This window comes from Hippocampus bargibanti, linkage group LG06 (genome assembly GCF_051943395.1).
Source record: "Hippocampus bargibanti isolate YZ-2025 linkage group LG06, ASM5194339v1, whole genome shotgun sequence".
NCBI lineage: Eukaryota > Metazoa > Chordata > Actinopteri > Syngnathiformes > Syngnathidae > Hippocampus > Hippocampus bargibanti.
In genome coordinates, this window is record NC_142739.1 from 31,250,825 (window position 1) to 31,265,477 (window position 14,653).

Consider the following 14,653-nt stretch of genomic DNA (forward strand, 5'->3'; position numbering starts at 1 on the left):
GTTGGATGGGGAAAATTCTTTGGAGATCATAGTTAGCTCGGAAGCGGATCCGCGCACCCCACCATTGGGTGGATTTTATTTGGGTGAGGATCTCTGGTAGCTCCCCGATGGTCCTCAACTCTTCCGGAAACATTTCAGCGACCTTGACAAAATGTCGTCCGTCCGCGAATGACGTAGACTCGCCTAGTTCCGATTAGAGGCGGAGCCAAGGTCCCGATGTTGCGGATCGGCGCGTCGCCCCTCCCCCCCCCCCTTCGGCTCCCCATCTATTTCCGCCGCTCGCACCAAAGTAGATTGAGTCCCAGCGTGTTAGCGTATCGCTCTGCAACCGACGCGGAAACGTGATTTTTTTCATTCCGGAGCAGAAGGTGTCGCCGTCGTGGGGGCGCGCTTGGTAATTTGCGCCCCGAGAGGCGTCGCCAACAGCCAAGCGCATTCTCTTTTTCATTCAGGCAAAAACCCCGCCGGGCCTTTTCACGTGCCGAGAAACCTGCACGACAACCGGCGCGTGGCTGCGCTTGGCGTGCGGCTCGTCTTCGTTTGCCGCTTCAGTGAACGCCTCGGCTTCTAATTTGTGTTTTTACTGCCCCCGTTTACCTCTTTTTCCGCCATCTTTGACCCCTTTCTGTCATTTTGAGGGGCAGAGAAGAAGAATATATGGAGCTAGCTGGCTAGATAGCTAGCTACCTAGAGCGCTAGCTAGCTACAGAGACTGCTAGTTAGCTACCTAGATAGATAGCGAGATAGATAGATAAACAGACCGACGGACCGACCGATCGATCGATTGAAGGAAGCAAAACAAAACAAGGGGAAAGCGTTTTTCTGAAGAGCAAAATTCAGCGTCGGCTGCTGCGGGGAAGCGCGTCACCGAGGCGAGCGTCTGGATGTCTTTGAGAGCTCCACGCCAGCACCTTTGCTAGCAAATTCCCATTTCAGTCCAATGCGCCGCTTGACGGTGACGCAATTAGCCGCCATCCAATTTCCGTTGATGATACAAATGTTGAGCGGAGCGAGCGAGCGAGCGAGCGAACGGCGGCGGCGCATGGCAGCCTTCCGTGGCGCCGCGACAGCTCCACCCGGTGTCATGAATGACAATGAGCTGGCGTGGCGGGCGGCCCCTTCGCGGCCCCGTCGCCGCCTCCGCACAAAACATGATGCAGTGATAGCAACTTCATTGGCGCAATCCAAGACTGACAGCCTTGGTTTCCATTTTAGAGCGCTACGTTATCTCGCCCTTCGCACTCCGTGTTCCTTTTGCTTTGGTTGTCCGGTTTTTAGCTTCCTCCGCCCCCTCCCCCGCTCCAGTGAAGGCGGAGAAGCTGCGGAACGCCGATAAGTCCTTCTCTTTCAAGCCGGGCGCCAAAGACGCAGCGTGCAATGCTAGCAATCTATTTGCTAGCTTGGGGGGGGGGGGGGGTGACAAGGAAATATCCTTATTTATTTACACTGCCTTTGTTTTCAATTTTGCTCATATGCTAGCTCGCTATCTATTAGCTTTCTATTCGCTATCTATTAGCTGACTGGCTATATAGTTAGCTATCTGGCTAACTATCTATTAGCTAGCTAGGTTTGTAGCTATTTGAGTTACGGGCTACGAAGAAAGTGTGGAATGGCCGCTGGAACAAAACAAGCCAGTTGGAGATTCTCCAATGCAATGAAAAAGATTCCCATCGGCCTCCAGGGGGGCCGTGGGGGGCGACTTTGGCTTATTTGGAAGTACCGATGCGGCGGCGGCGGCGCGCAGTAATGAAAAGCGGCTTTGGAGATGCTATCTGTCCGGCTCCAAACGAAGAGATTACAGTCCCGACGACAGGTGCGCAACGGCTGCCGACGAGGCTTACGGCGGCCGCAAGGAGATGGCGGATTCAAGAAAGAAAATGGCCGCCGCCAACAACAACATTGCTTGTCCGATGGACGGAGATTAAGAGACAAAAACAACACCTAGGATGTCCAATGGAGCCTTTTTGGGACTGGATCCATTGCGAGATGCACCCTGGTTTTAATAATAATAAGCATAATAAGCATAATAATAATAATAATAATAATCTCAAGGTCAATTTACAGTCACAGGATCAGTTTTTCTGTGGGTGGGCCAGCGGCAGTCATCTTGATGACACCTTCCTACTTTGCGGCGCGCCAGTCAAGGACTTTGCTCACTTTTTAAGGGAGATGATTTATCCGATCGCTTAATCAATAAAAATAATTCCCGGCGGAGTCTGAGCGCGCTCTGCTCGGATGCCGATATCAGTGATTAAGTGGGGCGTCAATTGCACTTAATCATAACCTTTAACTCATTGACTGCCAGACGATGTGCAAAAATGTGTCCGCTCCAGTGCCAGGGTTATTGTCATTGTCACTCAAATTCCAGGATATTCCACAGAAGATTGACTTTTAGGACTGCATAAACATTCAATGCAGCGTAACAAATCGTAGACTCATCAGAAAAAAGAGTTAATTCCCAAGTTATATGGGTCTGGAGTTATAGGAACTTGAAATGGGGCAGATGTACAAAATACAATGCAATACATACATATTGATCTATAATAATAATAATAATAATAATACATTCCATTTATAAGCGCCTTTCAAAACTCTCAAGGTCACAGTTTTTCTGTGGGTGAGCAGCGGCAGCCACACGCGCCAGCATTCACTCAACCCGAAAGTAGCTCAAACAGACAGAAAGCTAGCTAGATAGCTAACACATAGCTAGTTAGAGCTAATATATGGCTAATGGATATATAGCCTGAGCTAATAGATCGCTAATAGCTAGCTAGCGACAGCTAATAGTGATTATGCTATATTGACATTTATCCGTTGGTTATTTATATGGAGAATATGAATATAAGATTATTTTTGGCTAGTTCCTTTTGTAGAATAAACACTGGCAATAGCTAGTTAGAGAGATATAGACAGTTAGCTAGAGAGCTAGCTAGTTAGAGAGATAGAGTGATAGCTAGGTAGAGAGATAACTAGTTAGAGAGTTACAGAGATAGCTAGCTAGAGAGATGGAGAGACAGCTAGCGAGCTAGCTAGAGAGATGGAGAAATAGCCTGGTAGAGAGATAGCTAGTTAGAGAGCTACAGAGATAGCTAGCTAGAGTGATAGAGAGACAGCTAGCTAGAGAGCTAGCAAGCAGTCGTGAAATTGGCTTTTTTTTGCTGTCAAAATAAGTGCAGCCTATGTTTCCACTTTGGCTTAAAGGCAAACGTTTTATGTCGACGTTGCGTCGGGATGGACGGAAACAAGGAAAGTGCATGTGATTCCGGAGGAGCGCGCGAGCCTTTCCCGCAAACAACTGTCAAAAGGCCAAATCGATAGGTAATTTTGGGGCCAGCAACGAGTAGCGGGAGTCAATATCTGCGAGCAAGGACCCAGAGGGAGGCCGCTAAAAGGATTAGCCTGCGCTCCCCCTTAAGTTCGCGCCCGTAATTGTCTTTGAGCGCCGCGTCGGTTGTCTGTGGCCGCCAAATCGATCCGAGAGCATCGCGCCCTTCGCTCACCCGACGCCGAGGCCGCGCTATTCTTGCTTTTATTCATGACGTCCAACGCTCCGGAAACCATTCGGAGCTACACTTAAGAGCACCGTCGCTAACAGAAAAAAAAAAAAATCTGGATGATCTACCTATCTATTAGCTATCTAGCTGGCTGGCTATCTAGCTCGGTACAGTATCTGTTGGCCGTCGATTGGATAGCTAGCTAGCTTTCTATCTATTTGAGTTACTTCCAGCTTGAGTGAACGCCGGCGCATGTGGCTGCCGCTGCCCATCCACAGAAAAATTGACTGTAAAGTGACCTTGAGAGTTTTGAAAGGCGCTTAAAAATGAAATATATTATTATTATTATTATTATTATTACCCAAGACCCCCATTTCTCCGCCCCCCCCCCCCCCCCCCCCATTTTTTGTTGCATCTTAGCGTGTGCGGTGATGTATGCTAATGCATGCTCCAGAAAGGCTTTCCGCCAGGGCGGACGTAATGCGGACCAGCGCTAGCCTCATTTATGGCCGCCGGCTATGAATAGGGACAGTGAATGAATCAAGTCCTAATGTTGGCATTATCCTTTTAGACGTTGCCGCTTATTGCTCTAATGCTTGTCACCCGAGTCCGAGTGGGGTTCGGGGCGTCGGGGGTGGGGGGCTTTTTAATGTCCGCTTTTATCAGCCGTCTCCTCTCGCTAACGTTGCGCGCACTCCGACTCATAGGCCGTATCTTTCACACTACTTAATAATACATCATGAGCATATAAAGCTCGCCGCCGTAGCGCCGAGGAGGTCACGCCGCTCCCCCTCCTTCGCTTCAACTACAATTCTGTTTTGGTTTACTTGTTCCACTGCAAACCTCGCGCAATTAGCCGGCGGCGCTCTGATGGGAACAAGGCGGAAAATGGGGGGCGTTTAGTGCCCGGAGACCTGCATTATCAAAAATAGATACAGTGATACCTCGGCTTACAAATTATGTTTTTTGGGGAACTGGGAACGCATTATTCCCCTTTTGAATGGTTTTTTATGGAAAATAAATGTTTGGAAGACAAACTTTTCGCCTTACACACACTGTCTGGGAAACAATTAAGTTTATAAACTGAGGTATCACAGTATTTTGTGTCATTTTAAGGCTTATTTAGTAGAAAACTTTGTTTTGTGGGGACCTGGGAACGGATTATTCTCCTTTCAATGGTTTCCTGTGGGAAATTAATGTTTGGAAGACACATTTTTCATGTTACACACACTTTCTGGGAACCAATTAAGTTCCTAAGCTGAGGTATCACTGTATTTTGTGTATGTTTAAGGCTTATTTAGTAGAAAATTATGTTTGCTGGGGACTTGGGAACGGATTATTCTCAGTTTTAATGGTTTCCTATGGGAAATTAATGTTTGGAAGACACATTTTTCATCTTACACCCACTTTTTGGGAACCATTTAAGTTTGTGAGCCGAGGTATCAGTGTATAAACGAAACAAAGGCTAAAATAGTTCTAAACTGTGTGAAACGCTAGCTTTTGGTCGTTCAAATCGCAACTAAAGCAAATGGAATTTGATGGCGCCAAAAAGGCCACTGGTTTACGTGTGAAAGACATTGGCACTTTGACTGTCAAATGGAACTCCGGAGCGGAGGGCGTGCGGGCAGATGGCGAGGACGCGTAGCAGAGGCCCGCAGGACAATTAGCGCATGAATTGATGATGATGACGTCGGCGTCTTGGCACTGGTTGGATGGAGGTGACTGAAGGAAGCAACGGGAAGCGCCTTAGCGCCGTCTTCCATTTTCCCCTCCTGATTAAGATGGAAGGCGTTCAAAATGATTTAGGAAAGGAGACGGCTACAAACGGTCCCGTGCGGACGCCTGACGAAGGACCGCGCCGCCGCTTTTTACCGTCCCTAATTAGCATCGCTCAGGAAATGTTAGCCTTGCTCCTGTTATCAATCACAATGAATTGCTACTCGAGACGCGTATTGGTCAACATTTGTAAAGAACGCGTCACATTTACTGTTACTGCTAAGCGAGTTAGCATACATTGCCCATCGTCCATCTTTTGGGAATTTGGAGCGACTCTCTTCCAAATGGACAGATGGTGACGCAGAATGGCATTTATCAGACAGTACAGAGCCTCCACATTCACTTGGAGATACATTCACAAAACAATCAACGAAACAATGACCGACAGAGAGAGAGACGAAAGGGAAAGCCTGCCCGAACATCAAAACGCCACCAACGCGGGGCATACAAACTATTTTTCGGGATACGCACGGAGGGCAACATCGAGTGATGTGTCGTTCCCGAACGAGCCCGTTCTGCTAACAAGGAAATGGCAGACGAATATTTTTTGTCCCCTACTCCCCCCCCCCCCAGTCTTTGGTTAAAGCCGCATGTGATTGGTCAAGAATGCAGCAGGAGGGCGGATGGGGCTACAGAAACACAGAGCTGCAAATAAAAATAGATAGGCGGATGACAGAGAGACAGTGAGAAAATGGATAGAAAACAGTGACTCCTTTCAACTTCATTGATAGTTCAAATGTAGAGTGTAGACTGCAAGGTTAAAATGTCCCATCAATGGGGCTCCACAAATAACAAGCCATTTGTACACTTGATGACAAAAAACTATCAACCCTGCTAAACGGAACACAATTGATGAGAAAAAATAATCGCAGAGAAAGCACGCCAACTTCACTCGGATATCGTCAAGAGGCAACCTGGAGTTCGTCATCCATTGATGATTTCAAGGCGAGCCACGGATGGTTGGAGAACTTGAAGCGTCGTACAGGGATTCATAGTGTCATTCGTCATGATGAGGCACCGTAAAGGTGCCAAAGCTTACAAGGAATCATTCGTCAAGATGGCCACTCCATTCCATCAAGGCCCCAACCAACACTTTGATGATAGGACCTGTTTGGTCCCGCTTTCAAAGACAATCCCACAAATGCTACATAGAAGGTTTCCTTTCATGGCCGTGTTATCTCACTCCAGTTGGTGCCAGTCTTGTGCAGGGGAGTTTCCTGCCGGTTTGGTCGGGGGCCTCTTTCTCGATCACGTTTGATTACCCCCCCCCCCCCCCCTACTCCCTGACAGGAACCCGACTGCGCTAAATCAATAGCTACGCTAGCAAATGACAACCCGTTTAGATTGGCAGCCAACTTGCTGACAAAAGCGCGCGGCGAACTCCGCCAGGGCATCTTGGCGAGGAAATATGCCCCCCCCCCCGACCAGAATCCGATTTGACCGCGGGTGGTCCGAGCGGACGAGCAAACGAAAACAAAAGATTCCTTCCGTGCTCGAGTAAAGTGTCCTGGCGCCTCCTGCTGATTTCAGACGTCCAGGATGGACCTTTAATTGCCTCGTCTGTCGTCCAAAGATATGTTTGTGCAGGTCAGAGTGGGGGGGGGGGGTTAAAAACCCGACCTGTACAAGGTTGGGGGGCACCTTTTATTAGCCAGCCTTCTGGTAAGCCAGTGAGCTAGCAGCTACAGGCTAAAGCCTGTGTCTGAAACTCCAGACAAAAAGTTAGCGGACACCAGGGCAAACGACTCTGAAACGTTGCCTGCTTGACACTGCTCGAGACTGGCTCCAATTCAGGCCTTCAGTCGGGTCCATGCTAACTTTTCACTCGGCGGCTTCACACTTTTGCCTATCGTGTTTTTTTTTTCTTGCCCAACGTACCCCCCCCCCCCCTTCCCTCCTCTTGCGCTAAACGAAGGTTTCAGCGCATACCTGAGCTATTGCTCCTCGACCTCCTCCCGAATGATTCAATCTGGCGGCTCCAGATAAGATGGCCGAGCGGCTTATCGCAATCCAGCACGCTCTCTCGGGAGGGCACCGGGCTCTCAGCGCCGCAAGTCCCGCCGCCGCCGTATTTCACGTACGACCCAATTAACATGGCCCAAACGTACACTGACAAAGTATAATACTCAAATGGATAGAGAGCTAGCTAGCTAATCGCTATCCAATAGATAGCTCATAGCTAGCCAGCTAGATAGCTAATAGCTAGCCAGCTAGATAGCTCTATAACTAATAGCTAGCGAGCTATATAGCCAGCGAGCCAGCCAGATAGCTAATAGATAGCAAATAGATCGCAAGCTAGGTAGCTAATAGCTATTTCCCATAGAAAACCATTAAAATTAGAATAATCCATTCCCAGGTTCCCGTAAAACATAATTTTCTACTACTTTTCTGACCCTATCTCTCCTTGTGCCCGTTTTTCCACACTCTTTCTTTTTTCTTCAACGTGGCGATGAAAAGCGCCGCGACGCTAGTGATATTGTGCGACTTCCTCATTGGTCGCTTGCGACAAAATGAGGACTTCTGGGCTGAGGGGGGTACGCGTTGATACGAGTCCGGCAGCCTCGCGAGTGAGTAAGTCACCCGACCGACTTGGCTTGGACATTTACGGGGCCTCCCGTAATCGTTGCCGTTCAGGTCCTGCGCCGCCCGCCGTTCCGTTCCGTTCCGTTCCGTTCCGTTCCGCCGCGCCGACCCGCCCCGAAAAGAACTCACCGCCCAATGTTCTTTGCGCTAATGAGCGCTTTTATCGGCCGCGCGTCATTTACGACAGCGCGTCGCCAAATGGCGGTCATCTTTTATGGTGCCAGAGGACTCTGCGGTCTCCGCGTGCGGATCGGCGATCTCACCGCCCCGCCGATGGTTTGACCTCCATGCCGGGCTAAACCAAAAAATAGGCTGGGAGGGGGGGGGGGGGCATCTTGTTCTCTGTTCTTTGGAATCAAGATGGCAAATTCAGAGATACCTCGGCTTATGAACTTAATTGGTTTCCAGAAAGTGTGTGTAGGGTGAAAAGTGTGTATTCCAAACATTTATTTTCCATAAGACACTATTAAAATGAGAATAATCCATTCCCAGGTCACCATAAAACATCATTTTCTACAAAATAAGCTTTAAAACTACACAAAATACAGTGATACTTCAATTTATGAACTTAATCGATTCACAACGCCTTACACAAAAGTGTGTGTAAGGCGAAAGGTTCGTCTTCCAAACATGACTACAGAGATAAAACCGTTCAAAATTCTTTAAAAGTAACGACTTTTGTCTCATATTTCAATTTGTTTTGTTGCAGTTGAGCTAATTCCAGTTGAGCTAAAGAGCAAAAACGACTCAAAACCGAAGCAAAAGAGACGCGGGTGTCGGGGGGGGGGGCTTCCCAAACGATTCCGGCGCCATCCCGAAGCTTTCGCCTTCCGGTTGCCATGACGACGGAGCCAGGAGTCCAACCGAGCGGAACAACGCCGCCACTCTCAATTACCAAAAGGAGGCTGATTAAGAATCAAGGTGCTCTTGTGAGAGGAAGCCGGAAAACCGGTGGGGGGGGGGGGGGGGGGGGGGGGGGTAATCAAATCCGCTGATTGCCCTCCAAGACCCCCCCCCATTTTTGTGAAATGAATGGGAGATGACAAATGTGCAGCTTTTACACCGACAAAAGAAACTTTTGACCCCCCCCCACGATTTGCCAATGAAGCGAGACGTGACGGTTCCAACATGGCCGCTCCCACCACACGTTTGCATTCAGGAAATAGATGCATTTATTTAGCCAGATTAAATATTGCTCAAGATAAACAATCATATAGTAAGTTGAAAGGACAAGCGACAGCATTTTTTTGTTTCCTAAGTGACGTGATCGAAAATAGCCCAAAAAAACGCAGGCTGATATTTTGAGTCAAATGCAAAACAGCAATCAAAATGACTTCAAGTGTCCCAAAACTGCCACAAAATGATCTTGGACCTGGGCAGATTCAGAAAGTCCCGCCCCCTTGTTTGTGACTCCTTCACAAACTGCCTTGCTGCAGAATCAAAACAATGGCTTCAGAGAGTTCAGATTCGGAGAAGATGCTTTTTTGTTACTCATCCACTTATGAATACGATTCAAATACGTCTGTGTAAGCTCTCAGTCGTACAGGAGTGGTCCATCGGTGAGAAGGTTTCTTCAGCCGTCATCTGTACAATTTGGAAGGTTTCGAACATCCAATTTTTACTCTATTAAGTTTAATTGAACTCTATTAAGTTTAATTGAGTAAAAATTGTCCGGGCGGAGCGTCGCATGTCATAAGTGGGCCCGCCGCTTTGATTTCAACCGACACACCAGGACACACTTTGCAGCTCATCCATTGTTCATTGTCCATTGTGTGTTTCTGGACCCTACGGCCATCCATCCGTCCATCCGTCCGTCCATCCATCCAAATTCATCCATCCATCATCAAGTCCGCTTCTCCCAGCTGCCTTTGGGCTAGAGGCGGCGTTGAAGCAGTCACTAGCGCAGGGGTCGGGAACCTTTTTGACAAAGACAGAGTTCCCGGCCCTCGAGCTAGCGCAGAAATCGTGTGTCCGTTGGCAAGTCTGTGTGAGCGGGGGGGTTTATTTCTGTTTTTTGGTGGTGGTAGGGCGATGCCCTCTGGTGCCGTCCACCTGGCAGCAGTATGGCAGTTCATTCATCTCCCCGGAGGCCCGCGGGGATGCAGGAAGTTAATGCGTGGTCATCAAGTCCGCGTTCGCCCGCATCATAGCTTTGTTTGCTCATGACGGCAACTTTGATGAATATGACCCTCCCACCCCCATTCATCACAACAATTTCCCGCGGTAAAGACCATCCGGTGCAATCCTGCCCCTCCTGCCGATCCAGGGCAAAAAGTCGTCAATGTACAGCAGCTAATACAATACGGCGGTAATCTCTAGGCCAGGGGTCGGGAACCTATGGCTCGCGAGCCATATCTGGCTCTTTTGATGATTGCGTCTGGCTCGCCGATAAAACTAAATACATATTCTGGCTTTTTCGCCGTTCATTTCCCGTTGGGTCTGCAGTTGGCGGAAAGCGCAATGTTGATTGGTTGATCCTGGCCGTCATGTTGAAACAGGTTAACGGCCCTTTAAATGAGTACAAAAAAATGACGAGTACGCTTCAGCTTGAATGCACCGGAGCATTCGCCATTCTAATTTGCAATGAAACAATAGCATCGATGAAACAGTCGAATGTCAGTGATATTTTAACAAGCCCCATGTTAATATACTTCTGCGAGACATATATTTCAGATAGCAAGTGTGGAAGCTAATGAGCCGTGTGCAGGCTAGCTAGCAGTAACTTCGCCTCTGGACCCGACAAGTTGACGTATGTTGTTGACGTACGTTGTATGTGGGCGCTCTCACTGAAAAACATTTCTAAATATTTTGCGTTGATGGCTCTCTTAGTCAAAAAGGTTCCCGACCCCTGGTCTAGGCCAACATAGCTGCCACCGAGCTAACGTTAGCGTGTGACTTTGTATAGTTTCATAAGGGCAAATCTGTTTGGACGTTTCGACGCTGGCATCGCAGCCTCATCGAGACTCGGGAGTGCAAGAGAAATTTCACAATGACCAAGCCAAGCTTTACTCAACAGGAGAATGAGGGCGGCCACGCGGGCGGGCGGGAAGGAATATTTCATCAAACGTACTCAAAAGAAAACAATCAATCCTAAAGTACTCGATCCTTAATTGAGCAAAAGCACTGGATCCTTATTCCAAAAGTACCTGGCTCCGATCGTAGACCAGCGTACTCGAATCTTTACTTCAAAAGTGTTTGACTCTTTTTGTGAAAACACCCGATCCTTTTTACTCTTCAGTATGAATTATTTTCTATGATTCTTTGACAGAACGAATTTCACTGTTCATCCAGCCAAAATCTATCTTTTTACAAGCTCAATTCAAGACGTAAATCTTACCTTGATTTCAGCCAACAGACAGAAGATCAATTTGGAGGATAATTGTCTTCTTACCTTGTCAAATGTGTTGCGCGTCCGATGTTCTGTCTGTTTACAAAAACCTCCGTCCGATATCACATCGGGCTCACCATTTGTTGGAGGAGAGTGGCCTTCTTTCCTCCGCGTTCATATCGGGTGATGAAGGTTTGGGTAATCCAAATAAAGGCTGGAGTCGACGAACGGTACCTTGGAATCAGAAGAAGGGTTTATTTGCAGACTCTTCCCAAAACACATGATTTACAGACAATTACTGCATGATCATGAGTGTGTCCACATCATGGACGGCACTCTTCCAAAAGAATTCTTAGCTTTTTTCCATCTGTCTCCACAAAGTCTCCAGTTAGCTATCTAGGCTAGTCGATCAAGGTTAATTGATGGCTAAGAGTAAACTTAGTTCACTCTGCGTATCAGAAGGTTATACAGGCTCAAGTAAACATGGCAGAAGACGAACATCGTGGCATTATTGAAGATGCACATCATGACATATCTTTGAGGAAAGCAAAATACAGTGATACCGCGGCTTACGAACCCCTTGGCTTACGAACTTTTCTCTTTACGAATATTAAATGTATGAAAATTTAACCTTGGCATACAATCTATTTTTCAGGATACACACGGAGCGCCACAACGAGTGATGTGTCGTTCGCAAACGAGCCTGGTCTCCTGACAACAAAATGGCAGTCGACTTGTTTTTGTCCTCTATTCCCTGCCCCCAGTCTTCGGTTAAAGCCGCGTGATTGGACAAGAACCCAGCAGTGGAGGGGGGGGGGGGTTAAACATTAAAGAGACAGGCAGACGACAGAGTGAGAAAATGGATAGAAAACAGTGAAATTTGGACTTGTTTTCAACTTTGATAGTTCAAAGTGTAGATTGCAAGGTTAAAATATCCCATCAATAAGGCTCCACAAATAACCTGCATAAGCCATCTGTACACTTGATGCAAAAAGCGATCAACCCAGCTAAACAGAACACAATTGATGAGGAACTTGGTAAAATTATCGCAGAGAAAGCACCTACATGGGATCATTCCTCAAGATGGTGAAACAAGAAGGTAAATAAAATGACTTTATTATTTCTTTCATTACAATCCAATAGCACATTTATCATACATAACATTAGGTATATTTTGTGTGGTTTTACAGCTTATTTAGAAGAAAATGATGTTCTATGGGGACCTGGGAACGAATTATTCTCATTTTAATGGTTTCCTATGGGAAATTAATGTTTGGGATACACACTTTTTTTGCCAATTAAGTTTGTAAGCCAAGGTGTCAGTGTACCACGGCAGAGGGTTAACTAAAGAAATTATAATCAGAAATAATCCTTCAGCGTCCATAGCCGAACCGACGACTGGCGATGTCTTTGAGCGCAGACGCGATGGAATAGATAATGAAGGAATAAAAATGAGGGATGGCGTGATTATTTTGCGACAACACGCGTCGACACCGCCGACAACAGCGCAGGACGGGCGAGGCGGGGAGTTCATTTATTCCGCACGCTAGCCCGACAAGTTTCTTAGTCAACGAGAGCGTTGCGAATAAATTATCATCAACGTTTCCCCGGAGGAGCCTTCTAATCAGAGTACACTATCATTTTCGCCTCCTGCCTAATGAATCATCGGAATTATTGTTATATTGGAAATGGAGAGTCTTTGCGGGGCCATTACTTTCTTTCTTTAGGGCGCTAATGGAAGACATGCTTCATTCGGGCTGGCGGCGGGAGGGCGCCGTTTCTCGCCGCATCTCGCCGCGTCTCCGCAGGAACACCAAATGAATTGCGTGACTTCCAACAGCTGCCATTTTGCCGGAATCTTATCAGCGCCGCGCCGAGCGCATAATGGGCCCCCGCCCGCCTTGACGACGTTGCTCCTTCCCAGCGCCTCGCCCGCCATTTTACTGCCGCGTTTGCAAAGGACGGAGTCCATCAGTCGATGCCTTACCCGGTCCAGATCGGGCGGCGAGTCGACGGGAGTGCGGAAGCTCTCAGTGGTACAGGAGTGGTCCATCGACGAGAAGGTTTCTTCAGCCGTCATCGGTACAAATTTGAAGGTGTCGGACGTTGCGCTTCTTATCCAGCCAACTAAAATTTTGCTGGTAGTTTTCGGCCGATATATATCCCTACTGTCCAGAGGCGGACCTCTGCAATGATAGGTCCCTGCTCTCAGGTTGGGGGCAGCAGAGGACCATTCCCTGAGGCTACACGGATTACCTCTATTGTCCTGACTAATTATGCGGTCTACGACTGGCCTGATTGCCCCATTTGCTCTGGTATCGCCTCATCAGCATAACTAAATGTATGTGGTAATGATCCAAGAAGTCTGTTGTAAGCACGATCCAAATTAAACCTCACAGCACCACGGCTACAGGCAAAATTGTAGTTGTTTTGGATCCCACGTTAGCACGCAGCTTTTATTTTCATTGTCAACGAGCGCGGAAGGTGATTTCAAGGTCAAACACGAAGATGGAGTGAGGTGAGTACGCCACGCCAAACTAAATCTTGACCGAATGGCTTCCAAAATGGAGGCTCCAGAATTCCAAATCAACTCCGCTGCTCGGCGTTGGCCTCGCGGATCAAAGTCGCCACTCGCGACAAGAGCGCCGCCGTTAAAAACAACACGAAGAATGTGACCAATCATGTTCCGAAAGGTGGCGGAGCAGCAAAAGTGCCGATTAAAGTCGGCCCGTTTGGCATTTGAATAATGAAGAAACGCCACCCGCAAATGGCAGCCATTAACCTTTTAGTCCGCGGGCCCTTGGTCGAAAGCCGTCGCCCACTTCTTATTTTCCACTTCATTAGCCCCGCCAACGCCATTGCCCAAGACTGGCGGTGGCAGCACCGTTCCGACACGCCGAGGCGAATCCAACAAAAGGACGACGAGACCCAGCGGTCAAACACGGAAGCGGAACCGAGACGCAGATAGACGTCGATACGAGGGAGTTTCGCAAAAGCCTGGATCTGATCCCAATGACTTGAAAAACCTTGGCCCCATTTCTTACCTTCCTTTTATTTCCAAAATCCTCGAAAAAGTTGTTTCGTCCCAGCTATACGTCTGTGTAAGCTCTCAGTCGTACAGGAGTGGTCCATCGATGAGAAGGTTTCTTCAGCCGTCATCTGTACAAAAGTGAATAACACATACACACTATAAAACAACAAAATCCTTCATTAAAGCGGTCTGGTGGGGTGAGGTTCAATTTGGATCGTTCATACGATAGCCTGCTTAGGCAAAACAGGTTAGGCAACTTTCGCAATGCTGATGAGGGTCGTTATGCTGATGAGGTGATACCGGGGGGAGTGGGGGTAATAGGCCAGTCGTTAGTCAGGAATGTAGGAACAATCAGTGGGGCCACAGGGAGGGGTCCCCTGCCCCCCCCAACCTGAGAGTAGGGACCTATCATAGCTGTGTCCGGCGCCACCATGTCTGGAC

At 48.0% G+C, this 14,653-nt stretch overlaps 1 protein-coding gene across 3 annotated transcripts in view; it reads right to left on the reverse strand.

Moving 5' to 3' along the window:
* The window catches only part of csf3r (colony stimulating factor 3 receptor), a 54,557-nt gene extending 40,217 nt beyond the window's left edge, over nucleotides 1-14,340 (reverse strand). For 2 of the 3 annotated variants that reach the window (XM_088999144.1, XM_088999150.1), the window contains exons 1-2: nucleotides 14,226-14,340; nucleotides 11,319-11,415 (exon numbers count right to left, since the gene is read on the reverse strand). In XM_088999144.1, the coding sequence (XP_088855270.1) occupies nucleotides 11,319-11,359 (41 nt within the window). In that variant the 5' untranslated portion in view covers nucleotides 11,360-11,415; nucleotides 14,226-14,340. The remainder of the gene's footprint in view (nucleotides 1-11,318; nucleotides 11,416-14,225) is intronic. The other variant, XM_088999142.1, reaches the window with a different exon arrangement.
* Nucleotides 14,341-14,653: the final 313 nt, after the last annotated feature.